At 57.0% G+C, this 23,476-nt stretch overlaps 1 protein-coding gene across 1 annotated transcript in view; it reads left to right on the top strand.

The window, feature by feature from the left end:
• Nucleotides 1-23,476, top strand: part of PPP2R2C (protein phosphatase 2 regulatory subunit Bgamma) — a 133,773-nt gene that overhangs the window by 93,975 nt on the left and 16,322 nt on the right. Inside the window, exon 6 of the mRNA XM_035005334.1 lies at nt 13,341-13,505. Within this exon, the coding sequence (XP_034861225.1) occupies nt 13,341-13,505 (165 nt within the window). The remainder of the gene's footprint in view (nt 1-13,340; nt 13,506-23,476) is intronic.

Genomic DNA, 23,476 nt, shown 5'->3' with positions numbered 1-23,476 from the left:
TCCCACCAAGCCCCCATATGGCACCCCATGGGCTCTCATGGGGCCTCAGGGGCACCTCTAAACCCATGACTGTGGGGGGGATGCAGTGCTCTGACTGGCCAGAGTTAGGATTAGGGTTGACCTGAGTCAAGGGTGCTGGAGGGGGTCAGCGTGGGGGGGGTCCCCTCAGGAAAGGCAGGCACTGCCCCAGCAGTTGGGGGCCCCCATGGTGAACCACACAGCCAGACATCTGCTGCAAAGTTGGAAGTGTTGACCAGCTTCCTAGCAGAAAAAATGGGTCACATGGGAGCCCCAGGTCTACACACGGGGTGGGCACAGGACCCGTGGGACTGCCGTGGGCCGTCCTCAGCGCTTCCTCACAGCACTGGACAGTGTGCAGACCATTCACTGCCTCACTTGACCTTCGTGTTGGCATGAAAGCTGGATGCAGTGGCATGTTATCACCCCATTTTGCAGATGCAGAAATAGAGGTTTGGGGAGACAGGGGGCTGGCTGACAGGGACAGAGCTGGGACTCGCCCTCGGGCCTCCGTGGCCTGGCCCCAGGCCGTTTGCCAAGCTCTTGGGCTGCCTGCTGCGGCCACCCTCCTGGAGCACCGGCTTCCTTGTCGCAGGACCCCAGGCTGGGGACGTACCCCGTCGGATTGACGCTGCTGGGCTACTGTAAGGACTCGGTAACACTGTGAATGCACTTGCCCTTTGTAACTGCAAAACCCGCAGCTGTGTAAGGGATAGTGTTCCCTTTCATTCAGCCATTGATTCCTGGTGCCTCTTCTGACCCGGGCCCATGCTGAGCCCCGGGGAACACAGGGCCAATGAAAGAAACTCAGCCCTGCCCGTGGGGGCCTCCGGGCTGTGTTGGGGACATCACCCTTGCTGTGAGCAGGGCATGGGTGGGCGTGGTGGGCGAGGAGGGTGGGAGGGCTGTGTGTGTGTGTCCTGGGTGGACTGAATTCCAGCAGGCAAGCCTGGAGGCCAGGAGCCCAGCGAGGAGATCCAGGGAGAGCCAGTGATGGGCAGGTGGGGGCTTGGCCGTGGGCAGGAGGCAGTCGAGTAGTGGGGCAGTGGGCCATATCATAACTGTCTTTCAGACCGAGGTGGCCACAGGGCATTGGAACAGGTTAGTCGTGAATACGAAAAGAGGGTTGATCCCCTGCAGAATTGCAGGCACAGTCCTCCTGAGTCCTTACTAACAGCGGTGCCTCCTTGCCCCATTTAAACACAGATTGTGCCCTGTCTGTATGCTGGGGAGCATGCCATTCACCACTGTATTTATTGAGTACCTACTGTATGCCAGGCTCCATGCCTGACTTTGAATTAGATAGACAAATACCCCTGCCTTCCTGGAGCTAACAGACAATAAACCATTAATATAATGAACAAGTACCATACCCAGCATGCAAGCAGCTGACAAGTGCAGCGAGACCACCAAGCCCAGTGGTGTGCATTTTTTCCGGTCCTATTTATCTGGGGGGCTGCAGGTGTGGGCTAGGTGGAACGGGAGCTAGGGTGGGGGTTTTGCCCAGTGAATGAGCAGACATGGGGCTGATGTTGCCTGAATCTAGGCCAGGTGAGGAGATGGCTAGTGACAAGGGAGGAGCGTCAGTCATGGGGGGGGTTCCCCCTGGAAACTCAGGAGTCTCCCCTGACTGCCAGTCCTGCCACCCAACCCTGTGTTAAACACGTGTGCTGTCTCTTAATTTTGTGCAGGTGAATTGGTAGTTGATCAAAATGCAAAGACGACCTGTGTCTTGAGGTCGAGGCATGGGGGTGCTGCAGATCGCTGACGGGGGCCGAGCTGGGCTGCAGGCAGCCCCTGCCTGTGGAAAGTGAGTACCCAGTAGGCAGACGGAAGGGGCGGAGGGGAGTCTCCAGGGGCGTGTGGTGGTTGTGGAGACCTCGCTGCTGAGACCAGTTTGTCAGGGAACCGTGCTGCACATGGCAGTCCCCAGGGCCCGCTGCTGCTTGGCCACCAGCATGACGAGACACAGGGGCCCTGTGCGGAGACCAGCACCCGCCCCGCGGAGCCAGCCTCCTGGCCGGGAAGGTGTTGGGACTGCAGGCTGCCGGGTCCTGTGCAGCCGAGAAACTGGAAAAGGCGTTTCATTTCCAACGTGGGAGGAGGCCAGCAAGGCCTGCCAAGCTGGGGAATTGCTCCGAATCGGGAGACCCCTTTTGTGCAAGCACGTGGCTGGGGGTTCTGGGCCTGGGGCTTCACCTTCCTTTAACACTTGCCCTCCGGTGTCTTGACTTGCCCCAGTGGGCGCTGCTGTTCGGTCTGAGCCACCAGAAGTTTTCTGCGGGCCATACTACCTTCTTGTAACACTTTCCACCTAAGCAGAATTGATCTCTAGCAAAGGTTTTGAGAGAAAGGAAAGCCATCTTAATAAAGGAGAGAAGGTGGGTATTGTCTTGACCAGCGTGAACTGACAGTGAGCAAGCGGACTCAGAGGACCTCTGCACTGCTAATTTGAGACTTGGCTGATCTGCGCAGAGAGGCAGGGAGCCCAGTGCTCACGGAGCCTGTGTGTGTGCCAGGCACCTCCTTCCTCTCCCTCAGCCTCAAGATGGAAGAAGGTGCCAAACCCTTTCCTTCCTCCCCCTGGATGGCTCTGGGATCCTGCCTACCTCTCCATCCCTGCCAAAGGCCCTGCTGGAGCCAGACCGTTCCTGCCTGGCCTGTTGCCTGGATCCCACACTGTCCAGCCAGCCGGCCCTGCATAGAGCTGAGAGCGACTCATCAGAACCTCTGGTCTGACCACATCGGCCCCCAGCTTAAAGCTCTCAGTGGCTCCCCGTCAACTTCTGGAGAAAGTCCGAATCCCTCAGCAATGCCCTGGGGCTCACAGTGACAGGCCCCTGCATGCCTCCCCGGGCTCCTGTGCATCAGGCATGCCCATACTTCAGGCCGTTGGGTTTCCCTTCATGTTATTGGGGGGGAGTTAAGGGAAGGGGGTGATCTGTCTCCTGCTGTTCCTCCCCTGGATCATTCTTTCTCCTTCTTGTAGCCTGGCTGGCTCCCCTTTGCCCATAAGCATCACTCACAGCCCCCTTCACCTGGTCACCTCTGCTCCGTCCACACTATGTGCCTCCTGGGCTGTCAGAGCCCACACTCCCTGGTCACACTGGGCTTTCCTCCTCACCCCGTTTTCTGGTGAAACCCTTGAGATGAGGTACACCCTGTCTGGGCCCTCTCTATATCCCCATACATAATGCAGGGCCCAGCACATAGTAGGTGCTTAGGAATGGTTGTCCGTGACGAGTTTGGATGGAGGAATTCCAGTCTCCATGTGGTCTTAGGATGTAGACACCTCCTTGTAAGTCTGGGCTCCGGGGGACTCAGAGACCCCAGGCACGAACGAGCAGCAGTCTGGGCTCTGGGGTCTGGCAGACCTGTGCTCAGATTCATCGTGTTACCTCATTGGCCACCGATTTCCACCAGTGTAAAATGGGCCAAATTCCTCGTCCTAAGGATATTTGTAAGGAATAATGAAATCATGCTCGTAAAAGGCCTGGCAGTCATCGGGCCCAGCGGGTGGCCAGTGTTTCCCTCCTAAACAGCAGCTCCTCAAGTCTTTGAGGCTGGCTCTCAGAATCGCTGCGTCGTCTCTGATTATTGAAGCCTGTTTCTCTCCTTGGTGCTGTGTCCGCATCTGTTTAAACAACCTCTCACGTCCTGTAATACCAACATTGGAGACAGTTAGGCAGCTCTGAGTGATTTTTCTGGAGCTCAATGCCTCCTAAAGGTAACAGATTGCACGGAGGGTCTCAGCCGATGGGTCTCTGCTTTATTTTTAGCACTCGGAGAACTGTGAAGATGGTTCAGTTGATTTTTCTCCCCCCTGAGCGATTTCTCATGGTGGAAGCTGGCATCGCACCAAGCCTCCGTCTGGAGCAAATTTCTAATTGCTGTTTATGGAGCAGGTCCTGAAGCGAAGTGGGATGGTGCGGCGGTTTGCGGCGGTTAGGGGCAGAGGCTCCCCACTCGGCCGCCTGGGGGCTGGGCGTGTTCCCCACGCAGGGAGCAAAGGAGGGGACTGGCCGAGGACTGTGCTGTGGGCTGGGAGGGTGGAGGCGCCAGGGGACTCAGGGCTGATGGGCTGTCGACAGGCTGCCCTGTTCCATCCTCCCGTAGGACCACTCTACAGAGCAGGAACAGGAGCATCTGCTCAGAAGGACCCTGGGTCTGAATCCCCAGAATCAGTGTCCACCCAGAAAGCATGTGGTTAGGCTCTTGCCAGCAGACCCCTGCTTTGGGGGCTTGGCAAGACTGGGCTTCCGGGGGGCTGAGGGCTCGTGCAGCTGTCCGTGGTGCTGACCCCGTGGGCAGCCAGCGCTGCGGGTCCTCTGCCCCACCACCTCGCATACCACGCATGCGCCGCACTGCCTCGCAGTGAGGAGAGCGACAGCCCCCACGGCAGCCGCTGTTATTCTACCTCTGCCCCTTAGGCGGGTCGCCTCGTGGTGCTGTCATTCCCTCCGTTTTGTGGGTGATGTGGCGGTGAGCTCTGAGAAGTGGGTGCACTTGCCTGTGGCCCATCCAGCCCCATCAGTACAGTGATGTTTCCTGGCTCTACTTTTAGACCCTAAGGGAGAGCGGGTGCTTTTCACCCCACTGCAGGACAGAGCGGGGATCGTTGGGTGACATAGATGACAGGTGACACAGGCGGCCAAGTGCACGGGCGGTGGCAGCTGTGTGTTCCTAGCACGTCCTCTAATGATGGGAACGTGCGCCTCTCCTGTGCTTCTGATCCCTCCTGACAGGCCTCCGTGGCATTTCTGAGACACGCTCCTGATTAAACTCCTCTGCCCTTGACCCCTGTCCGGAGCCCCATCTCCCACCCTCTCCCCACTGGGGCTCCGGCTGGCTGCCCTATTGCAGCTCCTCAGTCTTACATACCCCCCTTCACACGGAACATGCCCCCTCCTGGATAACTCCTACTCTTCTCAGTCCTCCGCTTAATGCCTCTGCCTCCTGGACTCTCCAGACCAGCTCCGGGCCTCCCCAAAATCCCATCCTGTGCACTCTGTGTGTCTCTCGGAGTAGCATCATGGGCCTCTCTGGTTTCACTGCTGGGCTGGAAGGCCTGGGAGGGGAGGTCATGACGGGCTCTGGTTTGCCCTTTCTCAGTGACCACGAAAAGGCAGCCATCCGGGTGTGCGTCCCGGCTCTGTCCTGTCTGGAGTTTCTCCCCCAGCTCTTAGGAGCCAAAGAAGGCATGCAATTCAGCACACACCGTCAAGTCCTTGTTTTCTTGGGGAGGAGGGGCATACATTGCACCGTGGGCAACCTGCTTAATTTCCTGTTTTTTCCAGAGGAAGAGAAAGACTCTGATTCTGATTTAGCGAACTTTAATTACTGCTAAAAGTACTAACTGTGTGCTAGGGACTTTTTAAAAATTATTTAAAAACTTATATGTCTAAGTCATTTTATTTACTTTTAATTGCGAGGGCCTTTGACTTAATGCCATCTCATTAAATCCCCATCATAGCCCTGTAAAGCAGATGTTATCAATCCATTCTACAGATGAGAAAAGCAGGTGCAGGGAGGTGGAGAAGTTGTCCAGGGGGTCACACAGCCATGTACAGAGGGGCTGGTCTATCAAGCCCCGGTCTTTGTGACTCCAAACTGAGTGCTCTCTTCCCTGGCTCGGTACTTGGAAATCACCTAAGCTGGCTTGTGGAAGAGATGTGTAGACTGGCTCACCACATGGAGAAGACAAACGGGGGCTTCAGTGGGCTTGTGTGTCACACGGAATGGCCCCCCATGGCCCCAGTGATTGGGCTCCTCTCTCTGAGCAGGATTGTACCATCATAGTTAGTAAGGTTCTGAGCAGAGAAGGGAAGGAGGTTGTTATGGGCTGAATTGTGTCCCACTGAAGTTCGTATGTTAAAGTCCTAACCCCAGAATCTCAAATGTGACTATATTTGGTCTTTGAAGAGGGGATTAAGCTAAAAGGAATCCATTAGGGTGAGTCCTAATCCCATATGACTGATGTCCTTACAAGAAGAGGAGGTTGGGAGAGCACAGAGGGAAGAGTATGTGAGGACATGGGGAGAAGAAGACCATCTATACCCTACAGAGAGAAGCCTCAAAGAAACCAGCCTTCTGACACCTTAATCTTGAACTCCCAGCCTCCAGAACTGGGAGAGAATAATTTATTGTTTAAGCCGCCCGTGCTCTGGCAGCCCATAGCAAATTCATGCAGAGGCCGAGGTTGCCAGGAACCTTACAGGATCTGATGCGGTTTGGCCAGAGTGCTTCTAGCTCATCGCTGTAGCCAGGTCATCTTTTGGAGAAAACTGGCTGAAAAAAAGCAGCTTTGCTGGCTGTTCCCCAACAAGACCGCCTCCGTGTGCAGGAGGCCTTCTCCAGTGTCTCTGGAGAGCCCGTGGGAGCAGCTTCTCGTGGCTGGTCCTTAGCAGAGCTGCCTCCATCCTCCCTTGGTGGCTGCTCGATCACCATGGTAACCGCCTCCCCCATCCTGAGAGCATGTTCCTGCCGAGACATCTAGATAAACCACGCTTTGCTCAGTTAAATCAATGGAGCCCAAGGCTGCATCCTTCTCACTGAACGCCCCCCACCCACGCTCTTAGCAGCTCCCTTGCAGGGCCGCCAGCCAGTCCAATGTGCCCCAGCAGCCTTGCCCGTGGGGTTGCATATCGTGTGGAGACCTACTCCCTCCCGAACAGGGGGGCGCAGGGAGGAGCATCGGCTGGGAGTTAGGGAGCCAGGATCTATCCTTGCTCTGCGGTGCCCCACATGTGGCCCTGGGCATGTCACTGGGCGCCCTGGCCTCCCTCTCCTCCTTTGTGGGCGTGGAGGGTGGGTGGTCCTTCCCGCAGGGGTGCGAGGTGCCTGGCCTGCAGGTGCAGGGTCGGGGGCTGCCCTCAACAGCTCTCTGAAGGTCTGAATGTGTCTCCAACCTCAGTTGCTGCATCTTTTAGAGTCATTTGTCATGGTGCTGCCCCTAAAGCCTGGTGTTAGTTAATATTTGTACTTCTCTGATGTTTATGGGATGGTTTCCATACCCCTTTCTCCCTTGAGCTCCTTCCCGAACAAACCAGTGATGTTTGTTCATTTCGTGTGCCTGACTGATGTCAATGGTGGGAGGGAGATTTGGCCGTGGATGAGTGATGGCCCCTTGCACCAGTGCCCACCCCCCATTCACGTAGGGGAGACGAGGCTCGGAGGTGAAGCTCAGAGGAACGAGGGCCACTGGAGGTGCAGTGACCTTCTCCCCGACATTTCAGGGGCCCTCCGAGTGGGGCGTCGTGGTGTTGTGGCCCGGGGACCGACGTGACCCTGGTTGGCTTCCAGCCATCAGGCCTTGCCTTTGGCAGCAGGCGGTGAAGGAGTTTCTATAAAAATCTCTGCAAACCTGATGACGCTGCAGAAGGCCCGCCTGGAGTACATTGCAGTGTCCTTGACAGCAAGAGCCGCAGACTTTGCTCTGGGTGGGGACAAACGCCTGTTTCTGAGCTTTGCTGACTCCCCCAGGCAAGGGCTGGAGCTCACAGGGCACTACCGGGCTCCAGAGGACATCCTCCTGCTGCGGGAGGAGCCAGGCCTGTGGGGCTGTGCCACACACGGGTCCTGCATGGGGTCAAGAAGGGAGGTTACTGTTACAAAAGCAAGACTGCAGTCCTTCTTCTCGGCCCGCAGCCAACAAAGTACGGCCCTGGGGGCCAAAGACACCTGTTCAGGCTTTAAGGGTGCTCAGCCACTGCCGTTCACTCCCATGCTGGCTGAACCCGCTTTACAATAGAGCAGCAGAACTGAGTAGTCGAGGTGAGACCCTATGGCTTGCTAAGCCCAAGATGCTCTCTCTGGCCTTTTACACACCTCTGCCTACCCTGGGTCTAGAGCAATACACGGGGTTCACACTAGGGCCCTGAAGGACAAGGGATTCATTGTATGATGTAGGGCAGCAGCCAAAAGCTGCAAGAAGCCAGAGACCTCCCCCTAGACCCCAGCGCTTCAGGGGGCTGCACCCCTCCCGGCCTGAAGTTTGCGCTTCTCACCCCTGCTCTGCTTTGCCCCCATCACAGGGGTGTATTGCCAACTCTGGAAACCCAACTTAGTTGGTCCCGGCTGGGCCCCCTCGGCCAGGTCCTGAGAGGGCGGCTCCTCCTTGCTGAGCCTCAATGCCCTCAGCCGTGGGATGGGGTACTCATCACTCGGGTGCAGAGGTTTGAACGAGGCACAGCTGGGAAGCAGTGGGCCCACGGCCAGCCCACGAGGCATAGCTGGTGCTGGGCTGGAGTTAGGCGTAGAGACAAGAACAGGACTTTGCCCGCACTCAGAGGAGCGAAGCCGACAGGTCAGCCTGTATTCGCCCCCCGGAAAGCTGAGTGCTAGCTGGTCTGTGAGCAGAATGCAGTGGGGACCTAGGAGGGCTCTGTGGGGAATGCGACCTTCCTGAGAATCCCGCAGAAACCCAAGCCCAGCGTGCCTCCCGGTTTCTGCAGCGCTCTCCAGCATTTGCATGGCGCTGCAATGCTCCCTGTGCACGGCAGGGTGATGGCTCTTTTCATGGCCCTAGTCAGTGACAGTCCCCCCTCAAGGACCGCCTCCCTGCCCCCCTGGCCTGGCGTATCCCTGAGCCTGCGCTTTGCCTCCGCTCTAAGGGCTTCCTCCCCTTGAGATGGGTGGGACACTCTCCGTGCTCCCCCCAGCCCGGGTCCCAGGGGCCCCCGACGGGCTGGTGGGTTCACCGACTTCAGCAGCTGTTCTGCAAAGCACCTGCCATGTGCTAGGCGCTGCTCCAGACATCAAAGGTGCGGCAGCGGCGCAGGCGGACAGGTCCCTGCCCTCATTGCAGAGGTGGGCAGCCAACCAGTAAGCACTATGGTACTAGTGGACGGCCAGGCCACTGCTGCCCAGCTCCCAGAAGCAAGCCAGTGCCTGAGTTTCCCGCGGATGCCGGAACAAATGTCCGCAAACTGGGCGGCTTGCAACAGAAATCCGCACCAGTTCTGGGGGCCAGAAGTTTGCAGTTAATGCTGGCAGGGCTGTGCTCTCTCTGGAGGCTCCCGGGGATGGCTGCCTCTTAAGATCCTTCATTATATCTACAAGGACTTTTTCTCAATGCGCCACATTCAGTTTCGGGGCTTAGGTTGTGGACATGTACTGGGGGCCACCATTCAACCTGCTGCTCTGGAGAAAGCCCTTGTGCTCATCGAGGGGCGTGGCACCGAGAGAGTTCACCTTCTCTCCTCCTCCTCCTCCCTGCGTGACCTGCTCCTGCCTTCACCTTCGTGGTTGTCAAACTTAGTTGCCAGGGTGTGACCAAAGGTTAAAGGAAAGCTCATCAGACAGGGGGAGAACAATTAGATGGAAAACAGTACATGAATAATTCATGCGGCTTTGCAGGGGGGAGGGGGGGCTTGTAGATGAGTCTAATTACACTCGTTCCCCAGGGAGGCCAGTTTGCCTTGAACCTCATAAAGCTCCACCGTGTACAAGTGGGATTTATGCAGCTGACCATGAAACGGGGGAGAGGCCACCTGGGGGTCAGGTCTCCACGTGTGCTCTAGGATCATGCCCAAACCCTCATTTTGCAAATGGGGGATACGGAGGCTTGAGGAATGGGAATGACATTTGCACGCGGCACTGAGCGTTCCAGAGAGAGCGAACACCACATGCTCAGCCTAGGGCCCCCAGCACAGGTCCTGCCAAAGTCAAAGCCACCACGTACGGTCACGGGTGGACCAAATGTCTCCCGGTCCACGTGCACAAGGCCGCATGGGTGTGAGTCTAGGAGGCGTGTTTGCAGCGCATGTGTGGGGTGCAATTATCACACGATGGAGTCTTCTTCTGAACCTGCCTCTCTTGTGAGCAGTCTGCCTTCAGGCCCGGCTTTATGATGTGATGAAGGGAATTTGACAGGGACAGGCCCCCTCTGTACCCACCTGCACCCACGAGGAGCCAGGTGGCAGGTGCAGGGCTGGTCCTGTCGTGAGCTGAGCAGGAGGTCTTGGAGAGGCCGCCCTGGGAAGAGGCTGGGTGGCCGTGCCCTGAAGGATACTGTCTGTCCTGCGGGGTGCGGGCATGGCTCTGGACCCTGGGATTCAGAGGTGCGAGACTGCCTGCCCCGCCTCAGGGAGCCCTTGCCCTGCAGGGGCCCCAGCATGTTGGCCGTGACTGTGGATGTGTCTTCCTCCGCTGGGGTCCCGTGGAAATGTTTCCCATCCATCTTTCCCCAGCACCCCCCGTATCCAGAGTCCTTTGTTTGAAACAGCAAGAGATTCCCCGAGTGATGCTTGGGCTGTAAGAACTGTGGTCCTGGGCTGTCAGCGGGACCCCGTATGGGAGGCTCTCTGTCCCGAGCCCACACACAGGACCCTCGGTCCACGTGCCTCGCCCTTAGCCCCTCTGTGTCGCCAGTTCAGGCCTGCTCGCTGCAGAGGGCAGCAGACGTCACTGACCCCCGTGGACTTCTAAAAGCCGTCACGCCTCATACGTATTTCTAACGAGCGTTGTCATGAGGCTGTCAGGTTAAGCATGACGGGGCCGCAGAAAGCATGCACTCCGGACTCGAGCAAAGAGGCCACACCCATTTGCTTGGCCTTGGGCCCCTCGTGGGTCTGGGAGCAGCATGTGGGGGCCGGGGGAGGAAGCTTCGAGCCCCCACCCCCACTGCGCTCCCTTCCTGAACACCAGTGTGCACAGCTTCCCAGTCTTCCCATCTTGCTGAACAGATTTTCATGAGCATCAAACTCCATCTCCGCGGGCCAGACGCTGAGTAAATGTGGGCGGCCGGTGACTGAGCTCCTGCCCGAGACTCACGATGAACGACGGACATAAATAGAACAACAGTCGTGGTCGGGTGTGTACGAGTTTTGGTCTTGGAGGCAGAGTGATTGGAGCTCAGACGTCACACCTCTGATCCTTCTCCGTTGAGCTGCGTTCTAGAACATCCCGATGTGGGGAAGTGAAGAGGGGTTGGACGCTGAGTGGGTCGGGAGGGTAGGTCATGGGCAGAAACAGATGACTGGAAGGTCTGAGGCTTGAAACGGCCCAGGGGGATCTCGTAGGAGGCCACCTGAGGCATGGGTCCCACAGCAGAGGGGAAGGCGTCATGGCCCACCACGTGCTGCCTCTCAAAGCTTCAGCCTGGGAATGATGCCTGGCGCCTGTCACTTCTGCCCTCCATTCTTCGGGAAAAGCAGTAAGGGCACGGCTGCCCTGAATTCCGTGGGGCCCGTGGGCAGGTCCCCCCACCTCTCCCCGGAGTGGTTGGCAAGACGTTTCCACCTTATCCCACAGAGTCCTGCTCCCCTAGAAGTCGTAGCCCGATGAAACACGGTGTAAACACGTGTCCCCTAATACGTGACACACCGGGTCTCCAAGCCGACCTGTGTTCCTTGAGGCCTGGGCACTTCCGTGTCCCCCAAGCTTCCTTGGACTTTTGTGGCTCGAGTTCTGCGGAGAGGATTTAGTTCCCCTGGTGCAGAGCATCAAACCGGGTGCTGTGCTCACGTGCGTGACGTTTCATAAACGGCCGCACGTTTTCCCCTGACACCGATTTAAGTTGGGGGAGAAATTGAAGCGGTTCCCAAGCAGGCCTCTGTAGGCGCTTAGCCCCTGAAGGACGGGGATGGAATTAGCAGCACAGAAGTCTTGGCTTTTTCTCTCTTACTGTTCAGTCTCGTTTTTCAAGATTTAATCTCTGCTTCTTATCGTCCCAGAAAACCACAGTTTCCTGGGAAACCAGCTCAGGCTCCTTCTTCCTCCTCTCTCTATTTTTATGTGATTCTAAGTTTCTGGTTAAGGAGGTGCTTCCAGAAGCAATATTTGAGCATGAACACACACACCCTCCTCGGTGCCCCTGGTCACTCAGATTCAACATTGTTTTGTGATGTTTTATAAACTCTCCTGTTTACGAAAGTCACAAAATGCCCCTTTATTGAGGCGGTGGTGGGAGGGGGAGGGAGGGCTGATGGCAGGCAAGTCTCAGAGTTTCAATCAGTATTTTCCAGATAACAAAAAGCAGTAATGTCCCTGATACTCACTGAGCTCTGCGATGTGTCAAGCAGCGAACAAGGGCCTTGGCCTTTCCTAGTTTTCACGACAAGACTGTGTTAGAACTGTTGGCCCATTTTACAGATGAGGAAACAGAGGCACGAAGAGCTAGGGAACTCCCCCTCGATTGCACGGGCAAGAGGTGATAGAGAAGGGATTCGAAGCCCAGACTTTGACTCCAGGACCCACACACAGATGCAGAGGGAGGAGAGGGTATTTCAGCCAGAGGGGTAGGTTGGGCAGAGCCTCACGCAGGGCCAGGGAGACCAGAGACCAGGGTGTCACTGTCAGAGAGGAAAGCGCCTTTAGGGCCCAGCGAGTAGTTGGATCCGAAGCTGGAGAGGTAGAGAGGGGCTATGCCAGGCTTTGAATGCTACACCAAGGGGATCGGATTTGCTGCTTTAGGCTACAAGCAATGGAATGGAACGCAGACTTACTACTTGCTGCTGAGCCATCCTGGACAAGTTGCTTACCCTCTCTGGGCTCTAGAGTATCTGTCAGGGATACTTTCTTTGCAAGCAACAGAATATCTTGATCCTAAACAGAAAATGGGTTTGTTGGCTCCCACGTTTAATTGTCCAAGGCTCACGGCTTCCATCCTGATTCAGGATTCAAAAGGCATTGCTGGGTCTCTCCCTCCAGTCTGCCCCACCTGCAGGCTCCGGGTTTCCCTTGTCCCAGCAGCATGTACGCACCCCTCCTCTGCACACCACCCAGCCCAGCAGAGAGGTCAGAGCTGCCCCCAGCATGCCCCGCATCTCAAGCCTGGAGTCCCTCTGCTGGCACCTCGGAGGCCACATGCCCCTCGCTCATGGTGATTGTGAGTGAGTGGAAGGCACAGATGAGAGCGGAGAACCCAGAAAGGCAGAGAACCTTTTCCCCAAAGGAGAATCTTGATGCTGTGGACAGAAGGGGAGTGGGTGCTGGGGTGGGGCTCCCCGCACACTCAGCTCTGGGCACAACTCACGGAGTGACTGAAATTGTTCACCAAGAGTCCAGCACATACTAGGCACTCAAACGCTCCTTGCCTTCTGCTTGGCACCTGGTGTGGGGGGTGGAGGGGAGGCTGGGCAGCTGGTGGGTGCTGGCTGGGGAGAGGGCATAGGTTGGAGGGGGGAGGCTGCAGGGACAGTGGATGGCACCCAGACGGGGCAACCAGCGGGCGGCTGGACATGCCGGTCTGCAGCTCAGAGACCGTCTGGGGCTTTGTCCGGGGGTCTCGGGGATGGAGATGCAGCTCAGATGCAGGGTCGGTGGGAAGGCAGAGCAGCGAGGGTGCCCTCCGTTCTCTGCCCTTTCCTTGACGGGGCCAGACATCGTGGACATCAAGCCGGCCAATATGGAGGACCTCACGGAGGTGATCACGGCGTCGGAGTTTCACCCCCACCATTGCAACCTCTTTGTCTACAGCAGTAGCAAGGGCTCCCTGCGTCTCTGCGACATGCGTGCAGCCGCGCTGTGTGACAAGCACTCCAAACGTAAGTGTCCATGCCAGCTGGGGCCCGGTGCAGAGTGGGGGCGGCAGGGCAGCGCCCGTGCCAGTGCTGGTGCCCTGGGGCGGGTGGGAGTGGTGCAGGCGTGTGCTTTACTGGCTGGGGCAGGAGAAGCTGGTCTGGCCACCCACTGCCCCCCGAATCCCCAGACAGATGCTGCCCAGCGTCCAGGGACCAGACAGCTAAAACAAGGGTCAGGGAGCCAGAAGCTAAGGAGGGACCATACTCAGCAGTCACCTCCTCCAGGAAGCCTTCCCTGACCCCCACATTGGTTCAAGCCCCTTCTCTGTGCCCTTCTCTCAGACTGGCCACACCCTGAAGAACTTTCTATAGGTTGGGGTGTCTCCCCCAGCAGCCTGTGAACTCCACGAGGTCACTTCCTCCTGCTGGAACTTGCCAAAGGGCCAGCCAGGGAGGGGGATGCCTGAACAAGGTCCAGAGAACACAATAAGACAATCCCCGTGACCACACAACAGCTCCCACTCACTGGATGTGCTGAGCCAGTCACCCAGACAGCTCTCACCCACATCATCTGATCCTCACACGAGCTCTGACGGAGTCCTGAACGGAATAGGAGACCGAGGCTCCAGGGACGGGTCCAAGGTCACCCAAAGTGACAAGTGGCGAGGCAGGACTTGAACCCAGGACTCTGAGATGCCCTGGCTCACCTCCAGGCCGGGCTGCTTGGTGTGCTGGGTTCCCCAGAGGCCCTCAAAGGCAGAGGATCAGGGGGTCAGGCCGTGGTGTCCTCCCTGGCTGACCTTGCAGTGGCAAGAGGGTGGGGACTTCTCTGTATCTACCCCAGTACCTACGACAGTGTCTGGAAATAAGCACTTGCTGAGTGAGTGAATGAATGAATGACCAGTGGGCCCCTGGAGGCGGTTTTATCGAAGTCTGTTGGGAGGGACGGGGTCTCTCTCTTCCCCTAGGGGGCCTGGTTTCCCTGGGCAGCCCAAGAGGGTGGCTGTCAGCTGGCTCGCAGGGACTCGGGCTCAGGACCCTCTGCGGCTGCCAACCCCTCCCCACTCCTTGGCCAAGTCTGGTCCCCCTACGTCTCCCCACACTGCTCTTCTCCAGGCAAGCCCACGCTCCGCAGTCCCTCTCCGGGGCTTCCTCACCAGCTTCCTCACAGGGAACCACGTCCCTTTTCTGGGTTTGCACGTGCTCCAGCAGCTGTCGCCTGTCCCTGAGCCCAGACCCCTCCAGCGGGAACGCCTTTGTCCCCAGCACTGAGCCCTCCTCCTCCTGAGGGCTGAGTGGCCAGCACTGAGGGTGGCGAGAGCAGATCTCCCTCTGAGCAGAGCCGGGCCCCCACCTCCAGATACTTCCTGCCATGGTGGGTGCAGCAGGAACCAGCGGACAGACAATGAACTCGTCACTGGGTCATGTGATGTCAGGAGGTGGTGACAGATAGGAACAATAGCCACCAAGGAGCGGGGCGCAGGGAGGGTCCTCTCCCTGGAGAAGTTACAATGGAACAGACACCCCAGGCGCCGTTGAGCCATGCAGTCTCTGGGGGGAAGAATGTTCTAGAAGGGGGACACTGCAGGCTCTGAGATGAGACCTGAGATGCAGTGACCAAAGGGAAGGGTGCTGGGAGCTGAGTTCAGAGAGACACACAAGGCAAGTAAGTGACTTAGGACACCTGTAGGTCAGGGGAAGGATCCGGTTTTATTCTAAGTGAGGTGAGAAACCAGCAGGGGGCTGAGGGCAGGGCATGATGTCACGAGACAGGTGTTTGGAAAGAAGAGACTGCAGAGGGGTCAACGTAAGCAGGGGTGGGAGGAGGCCCTGCCAGGGTTCTCGCTGAGAAGAAACGGTGCAGCCTGGGTAGGATGGCCAAGGTGGGGCGACAGGCCCCATTCCGGGTGTTCTTTGAAGGCTGAGCTGGCAACGTTTGGCAAGTGGGGTGTGGACCGTGATGACTCCGTCTGAGGTTTGGTTTGTGCGGCGGGTGAAGGTGGGGTCCTGTCCTGGGACGGACAGTGGGCACGCTGGGAGCGGGGCAGCCAGGAGCAGAGGTGGGACCAGCAGGCTGGTGTTGGACATGGTACGTGTGCGATGGTGTTGGGATCCAGGGAGGGCTGTCAAGAGGGCCGCCGGATGCCTGGAGTCAGGGGCGGGGTCCTGGCTGAGGATAAAGCGTGGGGTTGTCGTCAGTGTTTGGATGGACAGGGAGCCCAGGTGTGCGTGTGGACGGCGCCTAGCCCCCTAAGAGCAGCCCGGGGCTGTATCGAGGTCCCAGGGCTGCCCAGACAGATGACCACAGACTTAGTGGCTTAACACGACACCGATTTTTTTTCTTTTACAGTTTTGCTGTTCGGAAGTCTGACATGGGTCTTACCTGACAAAAATCAAGGTGTCGACAGGGCTGGTTCCTTCTGGAGACTGTAGGGGGGAATCCATGCCTCCCCCCTTCTCCAGCCTCTGGGGGCGCCTGCCGTGCCTGGCTCCCCGCCCCTCCCTCCCATCTGCACAGCCAGCCCTGGCCGTGGGCTTTCTCACGCTGCATCACGCTCACTCAGCCTCTCCTGCCTCCGCTTTCCCTCTTAAGGACCCTGGGGATCCCGTTGGGCCCACCTGGATAATTTAGCTGATTGGCAATCTTAGTTTCCCCTTTGCCATGGAACATAACATATTCCCAGGTGCTGCGGATTAGGGTACAGACAGCTCTGGGGGCCATTATTCTGTGGCTCAGGCCACAGGTGGCCTGGAGATTTGTCCGGATGCAGCTCTGGGTCAGACTGGCACAGAACGAGGCTGGGGAAGAGTCTGGGCTCCACTCCCGGACCCAGTCTGAGCCCATGCGAGCCCCATGGGAAGGAAGTAGGATGAGACTTCATGGCCCAGCCTTTTTTATATAAAGGGGCCAAATTCAGAAACACTCTAGACGTCCAACAGAGCAAATGACAAGTGAATGATGATGCCATCTGTACACTGAAGTGTCGTTCAGTCATTTAGACTGTTGACTTAGAAGATTTTTAATGACACGAGGAAATGATTATGGTTAAAATATCTGGTGGAGGTAAGAAAGCAAGGCAATGACTATTTTCCAAAAAAAAAAAAAAAAAAAAAGGAAACAGAAAACAGGGGAAAGGAATATGCCAAGAAATAGTCCCTGAGCGGTGGGCTCTGGAAAGTGATTCTTCTCTACATCTGTCTGTGTATTTGCATTTTAGCTCGGATTTCAACTCAGAATCAGGAAACAGGTGTGTGTGTGCAGGAAGGCTGTTGGTATCTGGGGAAGAGAGAGACAGCCTCGTGCACCCCACGCTGTTTGAATGACGCTTCTCGGCGGGCTGGGGGTGGAAGTCAGTCCTTCTTGGCTTTTGTCATCCGGCTCCCTAGGAGTCTGAGTGAGCGGCCACCCACAAGACCAGCCATCACTCGAAGATTCTGGGCTGTAGCTGTCACATGCCTGGGGTGGGGATGGGGGTGGGGTGTCTGCTGCATGTGAATCAGCCCACAAACTCCAGGGTGCAAGAACTCGAACTTCATTTTGGATGACTCAACTCCATTTGTGTTTCTCGCCTCCTCTCCCAGGGCTGCCGGGAACATAACTTCAGCATTGCCCAGAGATCACACGGAGGTTCCAGAAGGCTTTTGCAGGGCCCAGGCATGAAGGGAGGGTCACTGTGGCCTCTGACCACCATGATGATCTCTTGCTGTGCCTGGGTGCCCTGGGGCCAGGGCTCTTGCTGAGACATTTTTGCATAAATGCAAAAATTCTGCTTTTTGCATAATCATCCATAGGTGAAATTGGAAGTTGCTCTTCAACTGTCTTTTTTAATGCTCTCTTTGCCCAGTTTTATTAGGATTCTTCTACTCTTGGAAAACGAGCTGGGCCACTCTCTCTCTTTGCCTGGAATGGTTAGTTTAATCTCTAACTTGAAGTCTTAGTGAAACTCGTAGATCTGTTTTGATGGTTGGTTTATACAGGTTTGCTATTGGAATAGATGGTGTATTTTAAATTTTTTCATTCTCAAACCCAGTATCCTGCACAGGAACCTGCCCTTTAATGCCCGTAAGGGGACTGTTCACAGTCTTTTTCCACCAAGTGTGCTTTGCTGCTTGTTCTCCTGCTCTCGTGTCATAGTGAGTGAGCAGGTGGAGTGTCTGCTTCACCAGGATCGGATCCTGCTAGCTCGTAGCCCTCCTGAGGACTCAGGCAGGCGGCCGGCAGCCAGTTAGCGGGATGCTGGTGAGGCTGTTTCAGATCAGAACACAAATGGTTGTTGTTCAAGCCGAGTTTTTAAAGAGCCCCTGAGATTAGATCTCTTCCTTTATACCTCGCTTCTGCCCGTTAATCAGTGGCTGCTCCAGACTCAGTAGGGGCTGGTAGGGGCACCTGGAGATGCGTGGTCACGGCGTCATCCTCCCAACAGGTGAAACAGGGACTCTCCCTTCACTCGATGAAGAGAGTCCTGGATCACACAAGCGGATGTTTATTTCTGCCCTGGGACAGCTCAGGAAACTGAGGCACAGAGCGGTGCGGTGGCTTCCCTGGGCGCTCCGTCGGGGGGCAGAGCTGGGCTGCTTGGGCCACGCCGCTGCCCAGCCCACAGCCTCACGTCTTCCTCCGAAGCTGCGGAAATTCGAGGCTTTTGTCTGCTAGTCATTATGACAGGGTAACCATGGAAACACCCTCCGTGATGCCTCAAAATAGACAGTTATTTCTGCTTTCGACAGCACAGAGCGTGGGCTGGGCCGGGGCCCTAGAACAGGGGATCATGTCAGCCGCTGCTCCTCGTGGGACCCCTGCGATGTGCTGGCTGGGACCTGATGTCTGTTGACCACTTGGCTATGTGCAGGGGGACTACTGTTCTGGGTTCACGTCCCGATAAATCCTCGGAGACGCCCTGGGGTGGAGGCACTCTGCTCTTGATCTAGACGAGGACACCGAGCGTCCGGCTTTCCTGGGTTGCTGTCACAAGCTGCCACAGATTTCATGGAGTGAAAACAGAGATGTGTATTTTTACAATTCTGGAGGGCAGAGGTCTAGAAGTCAGGCGCGGCTGCTTTTCTTCCAGAGGTACCAGGGGAGTATATTTCCCTTGACTTTTCCAGCTTCTAGAGGCCCCCGTGTCCCTCAGCTCGTGGCCCTTCCTCCATCTCCAGAGTGCAGCCTCCAACCTCTGCTCCCTCTCCCATCTCCTTCTTCTGCCTTTGACCTTCCTACTTCTCTCTCGTGAGGACCTTTGTGGGGACAGCGGGGCTGCCTGGAGAATCCAGGATAATCACTGTAGCTCCAGATCCTTCCCCTAATCACATCTGCAGGGTCTTTTGCCATGTGGGGTAACATATGCCACATTCGGGGGATTAGGATGTGGACGTCTTTAGGCGCCAGGATTGTTTACCACATGGGCGGCACAGAGAGGTTAAGGTGTCCTCCCAAGGTCACACAGCTAAGGGGAGCTAGGATAGAGGCTCCCTTAGTCCCACGCCTATAAACTTGTACCCTCTCTCACTTCATCTCCACCGAGATTTATAACTTGAGAACTAAGAACTCTCATGGGGACTGTGGGTGAGCCAGGTTCATTGGAAGGAGCCAGGTGGGGTAGATCCCCAGGACTCACTCCTGATAATGGACCTGGGATAGAAGCACCAGACCCAGCCACCCTCTGCCAGGGAGGCTCCAGATACCTGGAGGCAAAGCCAGGGTAAATGTCTCCAACAGAGGGGACAGCCAGTACAAAGGCAGGAATAAAGCAGGTAGAGGTGGGGAGGTGCGGGCAGAGAGGTGTGTGCTTAGAGGACGGTCGGCAATCAGAGGATTTTACAGACCACGCAGGAGCTCTGGGTTTCCTTCCAAAGGCCAGGAGCCTCAGGGGCGTTTGAGCCAGGAGTGACCCGGCCTGGCTGTGTGTTGACGGGATCCCTCTGGCTGCTGACTGGGGAAGAATAAACTGTGGGGTGACGTTGGCAGTGGGGGCCAGCTGATGCTCAGACCCGGGTGGGCATCGTGGAGGAGGGAAGGCAGTCCTGCATCTGCATGCAAGGTCCGGCCTGCTGGCTTTGCAGGCCCCCGGAATGGAGAGGGTGGGGTGACGGCAGGCTGTGTGCCGAGAGCAAGCTCTTGCCCTTACGGAGCTGAGTACAATCGTAGGCAAACTGACTGCCAAGTAAATGGGAGCATCGAAGCGGGGAACGTTTCTGAGGTTGTCCCCCTGCTGCAGTTGGCTCTTGATTAAGGTGGCGCGAGGAGGCTTCTCTGCACCTCAAAGAATGAAAGAGCCAGTGAGTGGGAGGAGAAGGGTTAGAAGGCGGGGCTAAGGGCCCCCAGCGGGTGGGAGGAGCCTGGGAAGAGGGGGAGCAGAAGGCGGGGCTAACGGTCCCCAGCCGGCGGGAGGAGCCTGGGAAGAGAGGGAGCAGAGGCGGGGCTGAGGGTCCCCAGCCGGTGGGAGGAGCCTGGGAAGAGAGGAAGCAGAAGGCGGGGCTAAGGGTCCCCAGCCGGTGGGAGGAGCTTGGCTGCAGTGGGGAGAAGGGGCAGGCTGATGGGTGCCAAGACAGAGAGGTGGGGGCAGATCATGTGGGGCCAGGGCCACAGTGAGGGTTGGATTTATTTTTATTTTTATTTTTATTTTGTCCAGTGGGGTTCATCAAACGGTGCCGAGCAGGGGACGGTCATTAGCAGAGAATGACAATTGTCAGCTCTTCATCAGTGAGCATTCATTGTGCCCACCACCTTGTAGTGACTCCCTGTTCCACCCCACTTGGCACACCGTCTACCTTCCCGGTGGCCGAGGATTGCAGGGGGTGCCCCGTGATCCACAATCCAACTCCTTCTCCTTCTGCTGCACGGACCCCTCCCAGCTCCTCTTGGAGCTCTGCCCAGCAAGGCTAGCCTGGGCCTTCCCTGGAGCCTGAGGTGGGGCTAGCCTGGACACGGGCTCATCATTCAGTGGCTGTCCTTGTCTAATATCAGAGCAGAGGGGGGACCCGATGCCAGGGCAGCCGGGAGCAACAACCCAGTAGGACCCCATCTGTTCCTTCAGGCCCGCGTCTCCCTGTGCTCCCCACGCAGCCCCTTCCCGAATGTCTGTCCGCTTCTCTCCAAGGCCTCACTGGCCTGCACAGTTGTCCCTGGTTGTGTGGCTCAAGCCAGTGCAGTTCTGCCGTCTGACTCTGATCCCTCCTTTGCCCTGTCCCCGTCTGATCAACTCTGCCCTCTCCGTTTCACCCTCACCTCCCCACCCATGATCAGAGACACCGACGGGACTGGGATGGAGCAAGTGCCACCCAGAGGGACCCAGAGCAAGAGCTGTGGACACTCAGAGGCCACTTCTAGCAGATACAGGCTTCCCTGCTGGGTCTAGAAACTTCAGTGGGATTGAATCACGTTGGGGAAGAAATGTATCAGGAGAGGCACGGAGAAGAGGCAGTGTTGGCAGGCAGCGCCGGAGATCCGCCCACTCTGTGACTAGGGCTGGGCTCTGAGTAAGGCTCCAGGCTGGGCAGAGATGCTTAGATGACCAGATGACCAACGACAGAGGAAGGAGTCCTGCCCCAAGAGCTCACAGTCCCGTGAAGTGGCCGCATAGCCCTGCTGATGCCATATAGGAGGGTACCCCAGGCCATGCAGGCAGTAAGGGTGAGCCTTAAATTTCTTTGGAGAGCATCTGGACAAGATGCACATAGAACAGGGCATTTGAGTAGGGGTTCTGAAGGATGTATAGGAGTTGGTAGGAAAGACAACTGGGAAAGGAGATTTCAGGGACAGAAAACAGTGAGAAAATATTATAAAAATAGCTACATGATTTTACTGAGCAGCTACTTGAGTCCCTCACTGAGGTGGGTGCTCCCAGTTATTCCCTCCAGAGATCCCAGCATGCTTTGTTCTCCAGGCCAGGAAGTTGGGCTCAGACAGGCTCAGGGGCTTGCCTGAACTCTGCTCTGCTCTGCTGCCTGGAACGGCAGGGCAGGGCATTGATAGAGGCATTCATTTAAGGCGACCCTGACAGTGAGTTGTTCAGTGTGCTTACCTAGGGGCCTTGCTTGCTTCACCCTTTTCGAGGCCCTGGGGCCCTGGCGGAAAGGCCGTTGGAGGATGGCTGGAGAAACAGGCCCATGAGGGCCCAGTTAGGAAAGAGCTTGTCAGCTACATGTAGGAGCCTGAATCTTGATCCTGTGGGCAGTTGGGGGGGGGGGGGGGGAGAGACAGGAATTGACACGGAAGACGACCGTCTGCAACCTTTTGACAAAAAAATTCACAGAAATGTTTGAAAAGTAAAAAAGAACTTCTGGATATAATTTTCTCACACCTGTCAGTATCCCTTTCCGTTCGTTGTGTGCGGCCCTGGTCTTACTGTGCTGAAAAAGCCATCAGAAATGCTCCTGAACAGCCAGAGCGGAGGTGACCGAGGGCCGTTCGGTGTTTCCGTCTCCAGCTATTGATTAGAGCATCCTCTGAGCCCTTGACCTTTGTGGTGTCTTGCTCCCGGAAGCTGGCAGGAGACACAGCCCGTGGCTCCGTGACATCCAGTGCAGAGGCTCCTCTGTGGTTTTGGTCCCCACCCACCGACCTTCCCTGCACCGCCTGCCAGATGCTCTACATGGTGCAGGGGCGAAGTGAGCTAGGCCGGCCCTGGGGGTTTAGGTGGAAGCTGGCCAGAGGAAACCTCCAAGCTGGGCCTGGGGGGCAAAGTTGGGGTGCAAGAGACAGACCACATTTTAGGTCTTTATAACTCATCTTTTGTTCTGACCCCTAGTGGCAGGAACCACATCTACCTGGGACAGGAGGGAGATGGGGGGGTCCCAAATGGGGGGGATACAGGGCTGGGACAGAGCTGGGAAGTAGGATGAGGGAATTTGAGGTTGGGAGGGGCTGGAAGGCGGGGCACGCTTGTGAGCCTCTTGGGGCATGTGATCGGCTCTCTGCTTCCCTATTTCAGAGCTGGGGACTCGGGGCCCAGCAGGAGGGGCAGCCTCTCAGCCGGTTTCCATGGGGACAGCTAGAAAGGTTGTCAAATGTTGAAGTCCTTCCAGACTGGCTGGTAAATAGCGGCCAGCCCACCACTCCATCCCCTTCCCGGCTTCCTGGGCCCACCCCAGCCCAGCTCCTACGGAGCTAATGCTTGGTTAGCTTGGTTCGCTACGGTGATGCTTGGGTCATGTTTGGTCCCCACCCTGCACCAGGGCCACTGTGGGATCTGATTAGCCAGTGAGCGGGTTGGTGGGCAGCCTGGTGAGACGGCCAGCCACAGACTGAGCCCGGAAGAGCCGGTCCCGCTGTGTGGGAGCCTCCGTGTGTCGGGGAAGGCCCGGTTCTTCGGGGCAGCAGGGAGGGGACGCCGCCTGGGGAGCCGCTCACTGTGCACTCTGTCCCCAGTGGGATCGTCCGCTCGGGGCAGCAGGCTGTCACCTTCAGGAGCCACGTAAGCAAATTCCTGTGTGGAGCTCCTGGTCCGAGACAATAGGAGGTGGCTGGCGGGTGGCACATGGGACTCAAGCTCCATCTCTGGCGAGATTTGATTTTGCCACAATCCAGCAGGGCTCGGCCGCGAACGCCCAGTGCGGCCTGGGCAGAGGCCCAGGGCCACGAGCAGTGCCCAGCCTCGTCCGGGACACTGCCCAGCACGTGCAAGCATCTTAGGACACCCCGTGGTCCCGGCGTTCAGCATCCCCAGGAGACGGCAGTAGGGTACAGCATAGCGAGTGCCGCTCTGGGTTCAAATCCTCCTCCGCCACTTTCTTCTAGCTCTGCGTCTTGGGCATGGTTTTTGGCCACCGATGCCTCAGTCTTCCCAGCTATGAAATGGGAATGATAGTGGTACTGACCAGATGTTTTTATCAGGCGGTTAGATGAGGTAATGCGCAGTAGGGCTCTGCACAGAATCTGGCTGAGAGTAAGTGCTCAATAAACGTTGTTCCAAAAGCGGCTTCTTCCCTCCTCGGAGGGTCCGTTCAGGTGTCTAGTTACAGGTTTGATGAAAGAATGAAGGAAGGACCATCCAGCG

Source organism: Mirounga leonina, unplaced genomic scaffold (assembly GCF_011800145.1).
Source record: "Mirounga leonina isolate KUSES-001 unplaced genomic scaffold, KU_Mleo_1.0 Mir_129, whole genome shotgun sequence".
NCBI classification, from domain to species: Eukaryota; Metazoa; Chordata; class Mammalia; order Carnivora; family Phocidae; genus Mirounga; species Mirounga leonina.
This window is presented reverse-complemented; position numbering and strand designations above follow the sequence as displayed.